The sequence below is a fragment of the Solea solea genome, chromosome 1 (assembly GCF_958295425.1).
Source record: "Solea solea chromosome 1, fSolSol10.1, whole genome shotgun sequence".
NCBI lineage: Eukaryota > Metazoa > Chordata > Actinopteri > Pleuronectiformes > Soleidae > Solea > Solea solea.
This window is the reverse complement of record NC_081134.1, coordinates 7,496,653-7,514,272: the sequence shown is the minus strand read 5'-3', so window position 1 is coordinate 7,514,272 and position 17,620 is coordinate 7,496,653. Positions and strand designations below refer to the sequence as shown.

General features: G+C 40.5%; 3 protein-coding genes across 4 annotated transcripts; all 3 read left to right on the top strand.

Annotated features, from left to right (window-relative positions):
• The first annotated feature begins 326 nt into the window (after positions 1-326).
• Positions 327-3,933, top strand: LOC131472451 (3-keto-steroid reductase/17-beta-hydroxysteroid dehydrogenase 7-like). Its single transcript, XM_058650080.1, has 9 exons — positions 327-488; positions 1,488-1,691; positions 1,835-1,927; positions 2,374-2,488; positions 2,658-2,852; positions 2,948-3,052; positions 3,175-3,231; positions 3,346-3,444; positions 3,559-3,933. Exons 1-9 carry the CDS (start codon positions 454-456, stop codon positions 3,658-3,660), a joined length of 1,005 nt encoding a protein of 334 aa, XP_058506063.1. The 5' UTR covers positions 327-453; the 3' UTR covers positions 3,661-3,933.
• Positions 3,934-4,863: 930 nt separating this feature from the next.
• On the top strand, positions 4,864-12,825 carry serbp1b (SERPINE1 mRNA binding protein 1b). Of its 2 annotated transcripts, none has more exons than XM_058646765.1 (9): positions 4,864-5,519; positions 6,828-7,008; positions 7,730-7,867; positions 8,269-8,340; positions 9,005-9,079; positions 9,295-9,484; positions 9,787-9,852; positions 9,969-10,160; positions 11,040-12,825. In XM_058646765.1, the coding sequence occupies exons 1-9, from the start codon at positions 5,264-5,266 to the stop codon at positions 11,097-11,099; spliced, it is 1,230 nt and encodes a 409-aa protein (XP_058502748.1). In that variant the 5' UTR covers positions 4,864-5,263; the 3' UTR covers positions 11,100-12,825. The 2 variants fall into 2 exon arrangements, with proteins under 2 accessions (XP_058502748.1, XP_058503597.1); XM_058647614.1 differs by having other exon boundaries at positions 5,035-5,519; positions 9,295-9,472.
• Positions 12,826-13,498: 673 nt separating this feature from the next.
• Positions 13,499-17,618, top strand: LOC131471717 (UDP-N-acetylglucosamine/UDP-glucose/GDP-mannose transporter-like). The gene is made up of 13 exons (XM_058648831.1): positions 13,499-13,750; positions 14,979-15,012; positions 15,138-15,224; positions 15,328-15,395; positions 15,512-15,583; positions 15,667-15,735; positions 15,823-15,925; positions 16,043-16,135; positions 16,408-16,475; positions 16,609-16,687; positions 16,802-16,884; positions 16,962-17,014; positions 17,114-17,618. Exons 1-13 carry the CDS (start codon positions 13,563-13,565, stop codon positions 17,122-17,124), a joined length of 1,008 nt encoding a protein of 335 aa, XP_058504814.1. The 5' UTR covers positions 13,499-13,562; the 3' UTR covers positions 17,125-17,618.
• The last annotated feature ends 2 nt before the right edge of the window (positions 17,619-17,620 follow it).

Genomic DNA, 17,620 nt, shown 5'->3' with positions numbered 1-17,620 from the left:
AATCTAAATAGAGGCATCCCCGTCATTTCTGAACGCGCCTAAGGGAGAGGAGTTATGGAAATGTTAGCTTTATGAATATTTAATTTACTTAATCAAATCTGTTTTTCTGAAACTCCAAACCCCAAATGTTCGTCTTGACTAGAGAGACGAGAAATGTGTGTATCTATACTATTTTTTTATATGTTCAACAGTCACCCATAATTGTTTTAAAATAAGTTGTAACTTTAAACGGCTTGTCTTAAATTTTGCAATTTGGACCGCCTCTCTCTCCGTTGTGGCCGCCGATTGGCCGGTTGTTTGCTGACATCCAATCACACCACGCTCAGGCTCGAGCATATAGGCTGCTGAGCTCTGACTGGAATCAGCCGATGGGCTGAACGTTTATCTGGAGAAACTCTGACCTGGTCCCTGGAGTTATTCTACCGCTGAGTGCGTCTACAGCTGTGGTCAGAAATGCAGAGAGTGGTCATCGTCACCGGAGCCAACAGGTGAGTCCACGTAGTCACGCGATAACATCGAAAAGACGTTGGGTTTGTCACGAAGTTACCGTTAAACACTTGAGGAAATTAACGTGTTCGCGTCTGTAGCTCATAAAAATACGTACTGTGGTTCATGAATATGGTTAATAACACGATTATGATGTGAGAAATGGTTTGTTTTTATTAAAAGTCACATTAACTAGTTTCTTATGCTTTAAAAGGAGTGAGAAGAAGTTTAATACTTATTTAATCTCACCCCTTCTCCTTGAAACGTGGATTAATTCACCAACACTGCTTCCTGTTTACATCTTTCTACAACATTCCATCACATAATGTGTACTTCTCCCTGTTTACATCATGTTTTGACAACCCCTCTTCTATGTACCGTGTGAACATCATGTCTTTATACCTTTTTAATTGGTTCATGTTCTTTAATTCCACATTCACTCTGTTCCACAGTTTCACTCATACTAACATACACAAACTTTTCCTGGTCGTCTGAACCCTACTCATTTTGAAATGTAACTTTCCTCTGAACTTTAATAGCACCTTTGGAAAATGTGTAATGACTCAAGCACATTGTCTCTCGTCTGTTGACTTGTCTGTTTGTGTTTTATCTTTCTACACCTGCTCTGTCTTTGTTTATTATCTCTGTGTTAATGTCTTTTTTTAATGTTCCATCAACCTGCCAAGGGACTGCAGACAGAAACTAGCATTGGGCTATATAATCTGACATATTTACATATGTAATACATAATATGTACTGGCCCTATTTCTATAAGTAAATGCATTCATTTTAAGTGAATCGCCAACTATCGTGATAATCGATTTATCGGTTGGATTACCTGTACTAAGGATTCAAGGTTGTTGTGGGGTTTTTTTTACTTGTCATGTGCACATCTGATCTTATTTTACATAGACTGGCAGCATTTTAAAGTGATGAGTAAATTATATGTGAAAATATTTGTGTAAATGATTGAATGACTGTGTTTCTCTGTGTGTCTGCAGTGGCATTGGCCTGGCGTTATGTGAGAGGCTACTGACCCAGGACAGTCAGCTGCGTCTGTGTCTGGCCTGCAGAAACCTGCAGCGGGCCGAAGCCGCACGCTCCACCCTGCTCGCCTCACACCCTGATGCACATGTGGATCTGCTGCAACTCGATGTAGGCTCTGTGCAGTCAGTCCTCACGGCTGCTCATGAGGTCAAGGCCAGGTGAGGAGACTTTGTTACTCTGAACCTTTTACCTGTTGTTTCCATGGTATTGCTCTTTGTTCGCTTCTGACTTCAGTAGCTGTTAATATGAAAGTAATGCTGTTTAATCTTTGGGCCATATTTGTGTTTTGTTTTTTTAATAGGTACAACAGGATTGACTTTCTCTATCTAAATGCAGGAATTATGCCAAATCCACAAGTGGATATTAGAGCTTTTTTCAAGGGACTGTTCTCCAAGTAAGTTTTCAAAGCCAGTTCTTGGCTTGCATTAAGTTTTCCTTCCTGTGTTTTAGGGCTGGGAATCTCAGGGTACCTTATGATACGATACAATGTGCAATACATACATATACTGCAAGACAATCCTATAGCGATACATCATGATATATAAGTGCAGGATTTCTCTATTTATTCACAACATAGAGAACTAAGTTCATAAAGTCTATTTAGTGAATGTGGATGGGGCAACTGGTTTACTTTAGAGCCTTCATTTCTTAATTAAAAAATCAATATTTGCCCTGGTTTATCAATTATCATATTGCACAAGGATGGACGATGATATGTCACGAAACCGATGGTGTGTTTTTATTTTTATGTATGTGATGTTTGCTTAGTCAGCTGTCCAAATACCACTGTAGCTTGTCTCCGTCTGTGTTGTTACATAAAAGTGTACCTTGTCCCTACAGAAATGTCATCCACATGTTTGCGACAGCAGAGGGACTATTAACACAACAGGATCGTCTCAACTCGGATGGACTGCAGGAAGTTTTCGCCACCAACCTCTTTGGTCATTTTCTTCTGGTATGAACCTCACACGGTACACATTAACATCCAGATCTAGCGGTTAAACTTACAATAAAGTGACATAACATTATGATTTTATTGCAATACACTGTGGCAACATGGTGAAGTAGCACAGTTCATGTACAGTTTATTCTTCGTAGTCTGATATCTGACATCGGTGTTCCAGATCAGGGAGCTGGAGCCTCTGCTGTGTCTGACAGAAAACAGTTCTAGGGTTGTGTGGACCTCCTCGAGCAACGCCCGCCGCTCTGCCTTCAACATAGAGGACATGCAGCACAGGAATGGCACAGAGCCCTACAGCTCCTCCAAGTACGCTTCAGACCTGCTCAGCCTGGCACTCAACAGACGCAAGAACAGCCAGGTTTGTCTGTCACACACACTGCTGTAACCACATCTGTCCCCTTATTATAAATGACCTTTCCTTTTTAAACAGTTCTGTTTCTGCTCTTGTGACAGGGGCTGTTCTCCTCTGTGATATGTCCAGGACTGGTGATGACTAATCTAACCTACGGCATCCTGCCCTCTTTCTTCTGGACGCTCATCATGCCCATTATGTGGTTGGTGAGTGCTGTTTTTTTTTTTTAGTATTTATATATTCATTGTCTTTGTCTGTGTCACATATAATTGAATATGTATGAACTGTCTCATTATCCTTTATTATATTCTTCTGATGTGCTAAACAGATAAGGATCTTCACTAACACCTTCACACTAACACCGTACAATGGATCAGAGGCACTGGTATGTTGTCAGCCTTTACCATTTTTGTTCATGATAAGCAAACACTGTTGAGTTTTATATCTCTCCAATGATTGTACTGTAAGCACAGTTTTCCCGATCTGGTCTTTTTCACAGCACTGGCTGTTTCTTCAAAAGCCAGAGTCTCTGGATGCAAGGGCAAAGTATCACAGTTTAACATCAGGACTTGGAAAAAACTACACTAAGCCTCGACAAGTGAGTGACAAGAGATCAATAGTTCCCTCAAAGATACTGCTCAAGTCTACTTTGTGCTAAAGTCTGCTGCTTCTAATGCTTCATTTACATAAAAGGTCTGCATTTATGTTTCAGATGGACATGGATGATGAAATGTCTGATGCCCTATATTCAAAACTTCTTAAACTGGAGAAAGAAGTGCGAAGGAAACTGAGTGAGAGAGAGAGAACACAGTGAGATAGTTTGTCTTTTGTAAAGTAAATAGATCGTGTGCAGGTTGTGATGTAACCATGATTACATTCGTCACACCTGTTTCACTGGAATGTGTGTGTGTGTGTGTGTTTCCTCCGCGTGAATGAAATGACCATAATTATAACCTACCTCGGTCAAGGTCATGTTTGCTACAAGAGTAAAGCTCCTTATGGAGCTACTGCATTTGATGAAACTGATCATGTGAACACAAGTAACATGGCAATGAAGCAATGAATAAAACCTTTTTGGCAACTTGTACTTGTACTACTAAAAGGGAAGGGTTGTTATTATCAGTCTTCACATGAACTCCACCATCCACACTATTTAAACCTGGGTGATATTGGCTTAAAAATAAGTTTTCATTACCCTTGTGGGATTTTAGCAAAATGTCCCCTTTTAGTTTAAGTACAACAAAAAAAGCCTTAAAAATAGATTTGGCCCTGTCATTGTGAACAACAACAAAATTATAACTTTATAAGCTTTCTACTGGCTTCAAACGATCTGGAATGTCCCAGCTTCCAGGGATCTTATTAAAGAAGCCCACGGGGAGCATCGGTGGTGGAAGTTAAAAGTAAAAAATGATTTTCATTAAAAAAATAAATCCTCCTAAACTACAAATACGAATGACTCAATATGTCGCCCAGCCCTCAAGTAACTGTCTGATGAAATGTTGTCTGAGGGCCATGGCAACTCCTTAACTCCTGTTATTTTGGTTGCACCTGTGCATGTATGGCAGCCATTCTGACGGTTCACAGTAGGACAATCACAGGTGTAAATAATCAAATACATTATGGATGCGTCCCATTTAGCTTCCTCAGTTTCAGGTTTCACATGAACTGAACAGAGCCGTTGTTAATGTGATCAGTTACAACAGTGTTTTAACCGCTCAATGCAAAGGCCCCATTAGTATTAGAAATGTGCATTCTATTTTCTATCTAAAAGGGTCGTCATTGACAAAATTGCCTTAAAATGTAAGAAAGATTAATCAGTCTCAGTGTTACTACGAGCAGGCTAGTATAGGTACAAGTGCAGGATATGAATAGATATTTAATAACAGTTACACTAAAGAAGAGAGAAGCATTTTTAATAGATTTAAAAAGAACTACTTTCTTTTATAGTTTTACAAATAATGATGTTGGTGTCATGTGAGGTTAATACCAGCAGATGTCTCACCATTAGTGTAGTGTAGTGTAGATAACAGCTAAGCTTGTTTATGTTCAATGACTGGACACCTACACATCAGCTGTGATCAGTCATAATATGATGATTTTCTGACAGGAAACAAAAACACATGCTGCCAGTAGTTGTATCTACATCTAATAATATATTCTAAATGAAAGAAGTAAATAAGGAAATAAAGTCTGATAAAACATTCAGAGAACACGAGAACTGATGTTACATAACGTAAATAAACAACAATACAGCCGCCGCGTGCTCACATTGGTCCGCGCTCTCGATGTCCCGGATGATGGTGTTTGCGCCGGAAGAGAAGGTGCAACTCTCCCAGCCATCTTGTGGCAGCATCCAGCGAATTGTTCGCATCAAGCCTCGTAGAATCGGAGGTGAATCCCGCTGAAGGGGCGCCATCATGCCCGGACACCTACAGGAAGGCTTCGGCTGCGTCGTAACCAACCGGTTCGACCAGTTATTAGACGATGAGTCGGACCCGTTCGAGATCCTGAAAGCCGCCGAGAACAAGAAGAAGGAGGGGGCCGCCGCTGGCTCCACCAAGACCGCGGCTCAGTCCGCCAAGCAGCCGAAGAAGGAGTCACAGAAGGACAGGAAGAACCCGCTGCTGGACAAGAAGGAGGAGTCGCAGCCCGCAGTCCCCCTGAAGAAAGAGGGTAAGAGGCTGTTTACATCTGCATTTTCTCTCGCTCTTGTTCCTTTTTCCCTCTGTTTCACATGAACTGTCATGTGCAGCCCCTGTCTGTTAGCAGGTAGCTCAACAAACGCAGCGTGAGGTCAACATGGACCCTGTCCTGTTGTTATTAGAGGACACACCGGTGGATGCTCCTCACACACCGAGGAGACACAGTCAGGAGCAGCCTGAGCAGGTGTTCACAGCAGCAGCAGCAGCAGCTCAGAGGAGACACAGTCACGTTCAGGTGTAAACGAGCCACTGTTGTGTCGCAGAAATGTTTTCACGATCATTCAGTTAGGAAGGTGTAATGTTGTTGCTGCCGGTGGATGATGCTGACGCTCCAGCAGCTCCACTGGCAGCAGCAGGCTTTCACCTGGTATTCCCACTGTTCAGTTGTGAGGCATTTATTTCCTAATATAATTTACCTTTGACAAAGCGATTCATTTTAGTCATATCCATCCTTTTTTACTTTTAGTCAGAATATGCAGTGCACTCTGTATTGGGCTGATACTTATATCAGCTCTCCAGATCAAATACCACAGAAAGAAAAACACATCATGCAATATGATCCAAAAAGCCCCAAATATCACATAAATACGTCCTGCCACAATGTAAACAAATAGCCACAACAGCACTTTATCTTACACTGTTTAATGTCCTTCTTAACGAGAATAGAATATTTAATTACACAGTTGAAGCATATTGTTTTTATTATATATATTTGATATTGTTATTTGATATTGTTATCAGACATGAAGAAGTGGTTAAAGATATATATGTACTCCTCTTTCAATAGTATGTGATGCTGTTGCGTTGTCCATTCTGATACTTGTAAAGTATATTACACATAGAAAAGCAGTGTCATGTTAAAGCGTCAACGAATTGCAATGTTTTTAACTCCTAAAGTACAAAACAGTCTTTCTCAGGCCATTGGCGTTGCGTTTATTTCCTATAACTTCAAATAAGTGTCCTGATCAAGCACTTTTCTGCCAATGAACTGGAAAAATATGTATAGTGTTTATGACTTCACAGAAACATTTGGAAATGGTTTACAAATGACTCTTGAACTCTCCTCAATGTAAATAGTTTGATGACTGTTGACCTGGATTTATGAAAACAATCCCACTGTGAATCAAGTGTGAAGCAGTTGCTGGTGTTAAAGCTGCTAAGAGGAGGTGACGAGTCGATCATGTGGATCGTAAATAACATCCTTTTCAAGCAAACGGTGTCAAACTTGCAAACTGCAATTGAAAAACCAGGTTTATTGTTTTGCTCTTTTGATATGCAGGAATCAGACGAGTGGGTCGGAGACCGGACCAGCAGGGCCAGCCTGGTTCCCAGCACCAGGGCGGGCAGGGTGAAGGGCGATCTGCAGACAAGAGGCCAGACAGGAGACCTCCCCGAGAGCGCCGTTTCGAGAAGCCCGCTGAGGACAAGCCTGAGGGAGGTGGAGAGTTCTCGGTAGACAAGTGCGTATCTGTGATGAAGGCTGGTAATCTTATTTAATTGTGCTGACAATCACAAGACTGTCTGGTGCAACGACAGGAGCAGTTTGCAGCTACTGATATAATCTCAGCTCACTTAATCGCAATATCATAGCTCAAGTATTTGCAAACAAGTGTGTTTGCAAGTGATAAAGTTCAGGGGAGAAGGGCTTCCTCTATCACGGATGTTTTAGGCCAGTATTATCTCCATCCTTGTCTGAAGCCCTTTGAGCCTAAGACCAAACTTTTTTTTGGAAGTAAATCCATTGAGTTTCCTTTAGCCGGATGCTTTCAACTTCTTTCTACTACTGTGGAGCACCTCTTCACTCACTGTGTCTATTCAAGGGGATTCAAGGGGAACTCGTAATCACCACATGATTATTGTGAATGCTACAGGACATCCTGAAGTTAGGAGCTTACAGAAAGAGTTAACAGGTCGTGAATAGTGACTGTATTTAGCATTTCATACAAGTACATGGATCAGTGACAGGAGTGTGATGTCATTCAGTAATCCATTATACATTTTTATGTATGTAGTATTTGTTTCCTGATTTCTCGTGAAGGAAGATGTTCCTTATTGGATTTTTGTTTTATAAATGTATGTCATTGTAGTGCAGGCTAAAGCCAAATCACAGACAGTAGATTATTATTTGCACACATATGATTGGATCAGGGTTGACAGAGGTTTTCTTTTTTTGTCCATCAGGCCTTCTGGAGACCGGCCCCCGCGAGGGCGTGGTGGCGGCCGAGGTGGGCGTGGTGGAAGAGGACGGGGCATGGGCAGAGGAGACTTTGAATCCCGTGGGAAACGAGACTTCGAGAGGCACAGCGGCAGTGACAAATCGTGAGTCAGTCCTGAAGTGAGGCCTTTAGCAGCCCAGTGAGTCCCAAAATAGAATTGACTGTTGTTCAAAGACACATTGTTGAGATTTTGAGAAGTCGAATTAAAACTGGGTGATGCTGTTTTGATTTATAAATGAAGACTCACTGACTTAACAAAAATATTTGGGAGTTTTACAAATACTGTACTTGCACTTTGTGTTATATAAAGAAAAAATTATATAAATATAAAAAATAAACTTTTTTCCCCCAAGGTGTCATGTACACTAACCTACTTTTCACTACATGTTAGTGGAATGTTGTTGGTTTTCAGAGTTACTCCCATTGTGTACAAGAATATTTTTGCAGTGCATTCATCAATGTGTGTGTGTGTGTGTGTGTGTGTGAATTCTGTTCTTGCTGCAGCAATCTGAAAAGCGAGGAGAAGCGCAGTGGCAGTGGCTCGCACAACTGGGGCAACGTGAAGGATGAAGTGAGGTAAGTTCTCTCAGAGAGACACGTGACCTGTTTATCATGTTCACTGTCTGCAGAATAAAGATGCACATGTGATATTCAGACTGAGCTTACCGTGTGAGGACTACAGCAAGCAGATGTCCACAGTTTTCAGGGATGATCCAATTCTGATACCTCATCCATTTCATTCATTCACGTAACCTGACCCCGCTTTCCCATGTTTTCTGGATGTGTTCCAATGAAGTGATTGAGAAATGAGTATACTGTATGGTCATTATAGCTTTGCTAAATCAGCAAATCTAACGCGGTGGCCTCAGACTTTTGCTCAGTACTGTATTTCTCCCACAGCTACATATAAAAACATCAGCGTATGCAATGTGGACCGGTGACATCACTGAGATATTGATTAGGGATCAGTTCCAGTAATAGTTGTGCTAAGTCTACTGCGCATTCTATATTTGTGGTGTCTTGAAATGTAGCAACGTTGAAGAAAAACTATAAAAAGGCAAAAGAAACCCTTAATTTGGTCATGCTAAACAAATCTACTTCTGTGTGTTTCTGCTTTTCTCTCAGTTTAGAAAGGTGCAGAGTTTGTTTTAGGTTTATCTAGAAATAAGACTCCCTGTGCGAGATTTAAGCAGAGGTGGTGCAACTCCCTGACAAGGTGTCCTTATGTTTTTGTTCCCAGCGAGGTTGAACAGACTCCTGCTCCTGAAACGACCACAGAGGGAGAGGAAAATGCACCTGCTGGCTCTGAGAATAAGTGAGTATCCATCTCCTGTCCAAAGTGATATTTAGATGTTAACAATCTGTTTGAAGCTCCAGTACATCATAAACTTGGTGTGTCTGCATGTGTATTTGTCTCACACAGCTGTTGGGATAAACATTGTTTCTCAGGATTAGAGCGCAGGCATAGAGCAAAGAGGATCTGCAGTTTAAAGTTAACGTTTGCTTTGTTGCTGTGCGCTGGCTTTCCAGGGAGAACGAGGTCGAAGAAGTGAAAACCGAAGGCCCCAAAGAAATGACCCTGGACGAGTGGAAGGCCATGCAGGACAAGGCACGCACCAAGGTGGAGTTCAACATCCGTAAACCCAACGAGGGAGCCGACAGCCAGTGGAAGAAAGGATACGTGCTGCACAAGTCCAAGAGCGAAGATGTGAGTGCGGAGGTTTGTCCTTTTAATGTGAAACAGAAAACCTTATTCAATGCTATCGTCACTTTGTTTACATTTTTACCCTTTTTTTTATTATCATTCCAAAAGTTTTGGACCACAATGAAAAAAAGGGAAGATGAACTTTTGGAAACAGATGCTCGTTTGTGCACTTTGTGGAAAACAAGGACCCGTATATAAAGTTGTGACAACAACCCTATCTTCAGCTTATAGATTTCAGTTCTATAGCTTCCATTTCCACATTTTTCCTATGGGGGATCAACACCTTTGTATTAATACTTCCTGTGTTCCACTTTCAGAGGCCTGTTGGTGCTTTGATTGACCCCCCAGAAACAGAAGCAGACTCCAACTTGGTGTTCCAGAAGGTGCCTGCAGCTCTCGCATTCACACCGTCTATGAAACCGCACACGATTAAGAGTAAAAACACCCACACTTGTTCATTCACCTCCTAAAAACATATCTGTACATCTTCTGTTCTCAGCCACACGGCCCTACTGATGAGTCCAGTGACCACCATTTCCGCAAACCAGCCAACGACATCACATCTCAGTTGGAGATCAACTTCGGAGACTTGGGCCGCCCTGGCCGCGGGCGCGGGGGAGCACGTGGAGGCAGGGGAGGCCGCGGTGGGGGAGGCAGCAGGACGACACGCGGGGGAGGACGGTCTGAAAAGGTAACAATAAACGCTGTGACAACAAGGGTTTAGTGTCTCTCATTCTGGATTTAGCTCACTGACTAAACACTGGCTGTAAAATCACTGACACGGAAAACCTGTAGTGGACCACAGAGGCCCTGAAATAACAACACTGAGCACATGCTCCGTCATGGAAAAGTCACAGACTGACCTCATAACAGTGGTGATGTATATGTGTGTAGTAACTAGGCCGAGTCATGTCCACCCTGCATGTCGTCGTTTTGAAAGCTGCAGTGACACTGCTTCAATAAGCTTATGCAGTGTTGCAACATTTATTATATATAAGAAAGTGTTTTTGCACGACAAAATGTGACGGTGCCTGTGACACAACAAACCAACAGGTCATGCGATCATGCGAGGAAGGTGTTCTTTAACCCTCTTATGACCATCATGATAATCAGGCCGCCTGGATTTATTTTGATTTTATGGTTGTAAAATTGTCAAAAATGTTCAATGAGTGAGTGCTTCTGCCCCTTTTTCCAAGATAACTTTCAATTTAATAAATGGCAGTTATATAACGTGTGACCCGCTGGTGAATCTTGTCTGTCCTGAGGGCTACCATAATGACAAGTATATGGGCGGAAAGCTATTTGTCTGCTTTCCGGTATCGCCAGTCCATAGTTTTTTTTTATTTTCTAGTCTAGGAGTTACGGTAATGAGAACGCATGCCAAGTCCTGACAACAGGACGGTAACAGAAGGATTAAGGTTTCCAAAATGTATTAATTATGTCACTCAACATTATAATACAGGCCAGAAAAACCATAGGCTCCTGTGAAGCTGACTGACTCTTTGTGTTAAACACAGTGTGATCCATTGGTCAGTTAACCATGTCTCTATGTCGTGCATTTCTCCTCCAGGCAAGTGGAGCGTCAGTCCCCAACGTGGATGATCCTGAAGCTTTCCCAGCTCTGGCCTAAAGGCTCATTTCCACCACCAGCCCACCCATCAGCCCCTCCGGGCCCCTCCTCTACGAGGCTTGCATGCTTACCACATCTTCCAAGTATATAAGAAAACAGAAAAAAAAAAGATTTTAATGACAAAAAAAAAAAAAAAGACTGTCATCCCATACCACCCACACCAACAGAGGACTTAAATTTTACCTGTTTTAAAGGAGAAGAAAAGACAAAATGGCAGAGAAAAAGGACCTCTTGTTACACTGAAGTTTTGTATTTAGGAACATGAAAGCAGGGATGTTTTCATACTTTTTTCTTTTTTTTTTCAGAGATTATGCATACTCCATTGATATTTTTTGTGCTGCTTGAATTGATGCATTTCTGCGATTAGGTTGAAGTGTGTGTTATCTCTTCCCCTGAAGCTTTTGTTATGTTTTTTCCACCTTGACTTCAGTGCAGTATTATGGGGTCATCTTAAAAAAAAAGACTTTCTACTGCTGGTTTTGTTATCCAGTAATACACACTGCTGATGTGGTAGTATTTCACTACATAGAAATCTTGTACTAGATATCGGAAATATGGCTTAACACCCATTTGAAGTGTAATTAGTCCGATCCTGACTACCCATCCATTTTGCAAGTCACAAATTCAGGATGGGTAACTAGGCAAAGAGGCTTAGTACTAATGTTTGGTATTTTTCTGCTTGTTGTGCAGTGAAAGTAAATGCCTCTTTTGTTTTTGTTTTTTTGATAGCTTGCCTTTTTTTTGGTGGACCAGTGGGTTAGTAATGCTTTCTATTCCCTGATCCAGATGTGCTACCTTTGTTTTCAGGGTTTCCTGGGGCCCAGTGTATATCTTTAGGCTGGTCCTGCTAGGTCATAAAGACTGTACTTCTTGTAACTTAAGGACCACTAAGCGAATATTGTATTTTCTTGTTAAGTATGACTGTGTTTAGGCAGGATTGTGTGTTTGCGTGTGTGCAAGTGAAAGTGTGAGGATGAATGTGTGAATTTAGACAGCTAGTTACTTAGGATTTAAGTGTCCCTCTGCTACGAACTTGCGTTTTTTTTTCAAATGGTAGACTGCAAGTTCTCGCCTGATGCAGTTCCTTCTGTCTTTTGAGAAGTGATTGTTGAAACCGCGGTGAGAATAATGGGTAGACCATGGACATATCTAGCTCTTAAAGAATCTGTAATATCTTTCAGATCTCAAAGCACTCGGTTATATCAGCACCAGTCCTCTTAAGATTTGTTTACTTCCCCTTCTGTGAATCATAATTGCTGTTTTATTGTTTTTTTTTGTTTTGTTTTGTTCTTTTTAGTATTTTGTCAGTGCAGCAGCACCCATGCATAATTTGTCTGAAAAAAAAAAATTCCGGTAGTCATTGTGGAGCAATCACAAGCTACAGAATGTAACGTAAGGTAATGTTGCTTTTAGCTACCTGTGTCAGTGTTTCCAGTGAGCGCTTATGAAAGGGTATAATTCACATTTGGGGGGGGTGTTACTCTGAAGACATTAGGGAGTGAATTAAAAGCTTTACATGTTCTGTGCTGCAAAGACTCGTCTGTGATGCACTGACACATGCGGCTGGAGCAGTTTTCTTTGTAGGACTGTTGAACCACATGACATAAAACTTTCTCTGCAAACATCCCTGTTCTAATAAATTGATTTGGAGGTGTTACATGTACTCTGCCAGTGGCTGTTGGGGTATTTAAAATCAATACTGTGATTTTAAAGGTGTAAACAAATATGCTGCTGACTCGTCATTGATGTATACACACTGGTGTACTGATTTCAGGGCCACACCGATTGTTCGTCATCGACTCTAAACTGTCCAGAAGGGTTTTGACTCAAGGTGGCGTACGTGAGTTAAACCAACAACTTCAATTTCTGAGTTTGAAACTCATAAACAATATTTATTGCTGTGCTACATTTGTGTTCTTTTGTAGGTAGCCTGTATTCAACTTCATAACTAGTTTAATGTTATCCAGCCTTAACTTAAATGATACTATGTTTAAACTTATCAGCCCTAGCTAGCAAGTGTTGTTGGTAGACTGACATCTTTGAGACACACATTAACGATATAATAAAAAATAATTAAGTAATTTGTGTAGTTTTTGAATAGTATATGTTTAACTTTATTGTTGTTTTCCACTTAAGCATCGTGCAGTCGCTTCCTTGGTGAGTTTTTTCGGAAACTATTAAATAGACGAAATAAATGTTCGCCCACGTATGAGGGTAACGCAAAGGTAAAAGTAATTCAAATGTATTACTTTGTATGTCTATTATAACTGCAAACAACCGCTTTAGACCAGAAATAATCGAAATATCCTAAAATGATTGTAGGATGTATGTACATTAAGATAAGTCACGTCTTGGCATTTCCGCCTTCGCCGACTGCTTTTCCTGGTTTGTGTCGTTGACTCTTCAGCGCATGCGCAGTGGGACGTGAAGACGTCGGTCCGTTGGAAGCGGGCAGATAACTCGATGGCACAGCTGCAGAAACGTCGTCATGGAGCCGAGGACAGACCGCTGTCAGCGGAGGAAACCTCCAGGGAAGGCGCTGCGTCTGACGCGTCCTCCGCTCTGTTCGTCAAACTCGTGGCTGCGGCTTTGTACGGATTTAGCTCATTCCTCATTGTGGTTGTGAACAAAAGCGTCCTCACCAGCTACAGGTAAAGGTGCAAAGTACAAGCAACAGCTCGCTTTATTTACATAAATGCAACCAACTCAAGTATATCTAACTTAACCTTTCTCAGTGTATAAACGTGTAAGAACAGTGTTGCTTCTTCACTGTTGTTGTATTGTTAGCGTATGTTTTGAAATGACACCATTTAAACTAAGTAGAGTCTTGAAAGTAAAAAGTACAAATATTTTTCTAAGTATCTCAATAGAATGTGCAATACGTACACTTTTCAACTTCCAGACTGTGTAGAATATGCAGTTCTACTTGAATACACGTACGGTTCATTGTTTAAGTTATTTTACATAATCCTTATTGTGTGTTTTCACAGTGTACAGTAGGTGTGTCCATGTCAGGAAAGTAAAGTAAAACAGGTCGACTTTTAGAAGAGAGTTACATAATTTAGATTATTGAGAAATGTGCTGTGTCACGGTGACGCATGAAAGATAAGAAATATTATTATTAGGAAACACAAGGAAAATATAAGAAATGTCAAAAACGGAATAATATATACATTATAAACAGTGTGTAACCAGAACATAATACAACATGGGCACAGATTAATCAGAGAAAATATTGATACACTAATATTTGCTGTATGCAATGCTGTGCCACTGTATCAATAAGTAAATGTTCTTTATTTTTTAACCTTGACAAGTTCCTTAAATGGTGCCAAAAAAAGCCAACCAGAGACTGTTCTTTTTGAGGGAAAAAAAAAAGTTTATTCATCTCTTATTGAGTCAACATCAAGTTAAATTTTAAGTTATAGTTGCAGCTACTCAGAGGGCGAAGGTCGCCTAGGTTGCCTATGATCAAATAGATAGGACAAATTATTTTTTTAGACTAGCTCTAGTTGCCATTAGGTCACATGGCTCATTAATCATCATGATGACATCCATTGTATTGAATATTCTATGCATTGTTTACTCTTTTGTTACAAACAAAATGTCCCTCAGGGACAATACAGATGTCCCAGTCCAATCTTACCAGACAAAGAAAACTATATATTGTTAATTCATAACACATTGTTATTTTTACCACTGCAGTTTTCCCTAAAGTAAATCACAATGTCTTGTATCGTCAGCTCTGTAGTGGCAGATTCTTGCCTATACTCAGCCCTGGTAAACACTGCACTGTGTGTATAATATGAGAAATGGTGCATGTGGTCTACTTGGTCATACGTACGTGCACAGGGTAATTTTCCCTCATTGTCTGCACAGATTTCCATCGTCAACATGTGTTGGAATTGGTCAGGTAAGTGGAAATACTTCCTGTCTGTCCACTAAAACAAACGCTGAAACGCTCCAGTGTTTCCTCTCCTCTCCTCTCCTCTCCTCTCCCCTCCCCTCCCCTCCCCTCTCCTCTCCTCTCCTCTGCAGATGCTGGCTACAGTTGTAGTTCTGAGGATGGGGAAGATGTTGGGCATTATCTCATTCCCAGATATGGATCTGAGTATACCACGCAAGGTGCGGAGTGAATCGTTAAATATGATCCCACAGAACATGTGTCCCATATTTAAAACTATAACCGTACTCTACTTTTAACATTTCCCGTTCATCTACTTTTCAGATGTTCCCACTGCCTTTACTGTATGTCGGGAATCAAATATCAGGACTGTTTGGGACGCAGCGACTCAAGTGAGACCCTATTATTTCCATTATTATCATCACATATAATATTAATAATAATAATTATTATTATTATTATTATTATTATTATTATTATAAAAAAAAGAATAAAATGTCTTTTCTAGTTTACCTATGTTTACAGTTCTGAGGAGGTTCAGTATTCTTCTCACCATGATGTTTGAGGGACTCCTGCTGAAGTAGGTTAAACTCCATTTATCCGAAACACGTTGCTGATGAATGATTTTTAATAAACGTACCGTGCGTTTGACTTCCTCCACAGAAAGACCTTCTCCACGTCTATTAAAGCAACCGTGTTCACAATGATCTTTGGGGCCTTCATCGCGGCCAGGTAACAGCCGCACACGACACCGTCACCTTTCCTGGCAGGAAGTTTGTGTTTGTAGTTCTCATCCAGCCCGTTTCACGTGTTTTGTAGCGCTGACTTAGCCTTTGACCTTGAAGGATACGTTTTCATAATGCTGAACAACGTACTCACAGCAGCTAACGGAGCATATGTGAAGAAGAAGCTGGACTCTCGGGTGAGCAGTGCCGTTCACGTTAACACATAAACACATAAACGTGATGCGTCTTCTTCTTCTACGCTGTCGTTCACACGTCGTCATCATCATCATCATCATGTACTGCTGTTTCCACAGGAGCTGGGAAAATACGGTCTTCTCTACTACAATGCTTTGATCATGATTTTCCCCACGATGGCATATGCTTACTATTCCGGGGATTTAGAAAAAGTAAGACAGATTTTTTTTTTATGTGACATAATTGAGGTATGTTAAATTTCATTAGCCCTGTTCTCTTGAAATGGACAATTAGGCAGCCATAAAATCAGGTTTACTTTTACTAAAAGGTTGTTGCTTGTTTTGGAGTGATGGTGTTTGCTGTTATTATTCTCTGTGACCATTAATCGTTAATACTTTACAATAAATGATGTACAAAAAAAGGAATTCAAATCACCTTTCTTCTCCGTTCTGATGGTTTGAAATACAAACTTGTGTGTGTGCAGGGCTGGGAGTATCCTGGTTGGTCTGATCGGTTGTTCCTTCTACAGTTTGTCCTCTCCTGTGTCATGGGGTAAATGACACACTCAACATATGCCACGTTTCTTTATATAGCAGCAACCATCCCAACCAACACCTACGATTAACAGATATTAGACACAAACCGGAGTGAGTATCTGACTCGTCTTCTTTTGTCTGTGGCACAGCTTTGTTCTCATGTACTCCATCATGCTGTGCACACAGTACAACTCAGCACTCACCACCTCCATCATAGGCTGTATTAAGGTGGGTCATTTCAAAATGCTCTGAACTCTACTGGCTCCTTAGATTCATGCAGGCAGATGAACGTAACTGACTTCTCTGTGTGTGTGTGTGTGTGTGTGTGTGTGATTGATGCAGAATGTTCTAGTAACCTACATTGGGATGGTGTTTGGTGGAGATTACATTTTTACCTGGACTAACTTCGTTGGTCTAAACATTAGGTAAGACAGTTTATTTGGATGTTTGTTGAAGATTTTCTGTCTGGTATCAGATTCGGTAATCCTTTTTTCCCCCACAGCATTGCTGGGAGTCTGGTGTACTCCTATATCACTTTCACACATGAGCAAACAAGTAAGAAGTGTTAAAATAATAATCATAATAATAATAATGATAATACTATTCACTTGAGTACATGTTCAACATGTTTGTTTCCTGTGCTGATTTGAACAGAAAAGGCGTAAATATCGACTCTGCACCCACAGAAGGACATCCTGAACACATTTTATATCTGTGCATCATCACATGTGGATGTCACTATTTTTAAGCATGTGTTTTTTAATAATGAAACAAACGGGAAATGGGATGTTGGGTAAAAACTATTTTTACTGAAACACTAATATTAGTGTTCTTACAATTGTAATTAAGTGCCTTATTATTATTTTTTAAATGATTTTATATTTTCAAACACAATCTTTTATAATCATTTACATCTGAGAAATTAATAAATATTTTTATCTTTCAGTGTAAGTTTTTTTTTTTTTTTTTTACACATTTAAAGTAGCACTTTAAGCATAACATAATAGCTTTAAAAACAGTTTTTGATTGTTCACTCACTAAGTGCTTTTACTGTATACAACTTGAAGTAGGAAACCTGAACTGAACAATACTCAAGACTCACACTATGACAACTTCAGTAATACATTTATTAAATAAAGCCAATGTTATTCCATTCATAGC

What these genes read in the sequence shown, in the direction of transcription:
- LOC131472451 (XM_058650080.1), top strand. Translation starts at nt 454, where the DNA reads ATGCAGAGAGTGGTCATCGTCACCGGAGCCAACAG. An exon ending in ATCGTCACCGGAGCCAACAG is followed by an intron (nt 489 to 1,487) that starts GTGAGTCCACGT and finishes GTGTGTCTGCAG; the next exon opens with TGGCATTGGCCTGGCGTTAT. An exon ending in TCATGCCCATTATGTGGTTG is followed by an intron (nt 3,053 to 3,174) that starts GTGAGTGCTGTT and finishes TGTGCTAAACAG; the next exon opens with ATAAGGATCTTCACTAACAC.
- serbp1b (XM_058646765.1), top strand. Translation starts at nt 5,264, where the DNA reads ATGCCCGGACACCTACAGGAAGGCTTCGGCTGCGTCGTAACCAACCGG. An exon ending in GGAGAGTTCTCGGTAGACAA is followed by an intron (nt 7,009 to 7,729) that starts GTGCGTATCTGT and finishes TTTGTCCATCAG; the next exon opens with GCCTTCTGGAGACCGGCCCC. An exon ending in CCAACTTGGTGTTCCAGAAG is followed by an intron (nt 9,853 to 9,968) that starts GTGCCTGCAGCT and finishes TTCTGTTCTCAG; the next exon opens with CCACACGGCCCTACTGATGA.
- LOC131471717 (XM_058648831.1), top strand. Translation starts at nt 13,563, where the DNA reads ATGGCACAGCTGCAGAAACGTCGTCATGGAGCCGAGGACAGACCGCTG. An exon ending in AGCGTCCTCACCAGCTACAG is followed by an intron (nt 13,751 to 14,978) that starts GTAAAGGTGCAA and finishes TTGTCTGCACAG; the next exon opens with ATTTCCATCGTCAACATGTG. An exon ending in GTCCTCTCCTGTGTCATGGG is followed by an intron (nt 16,476 to 16,608) that starts GTAAATGACACA and finishes TCTGTGGCACAG; the next exon opens with CTTTGTTCTCATGTACTCCA.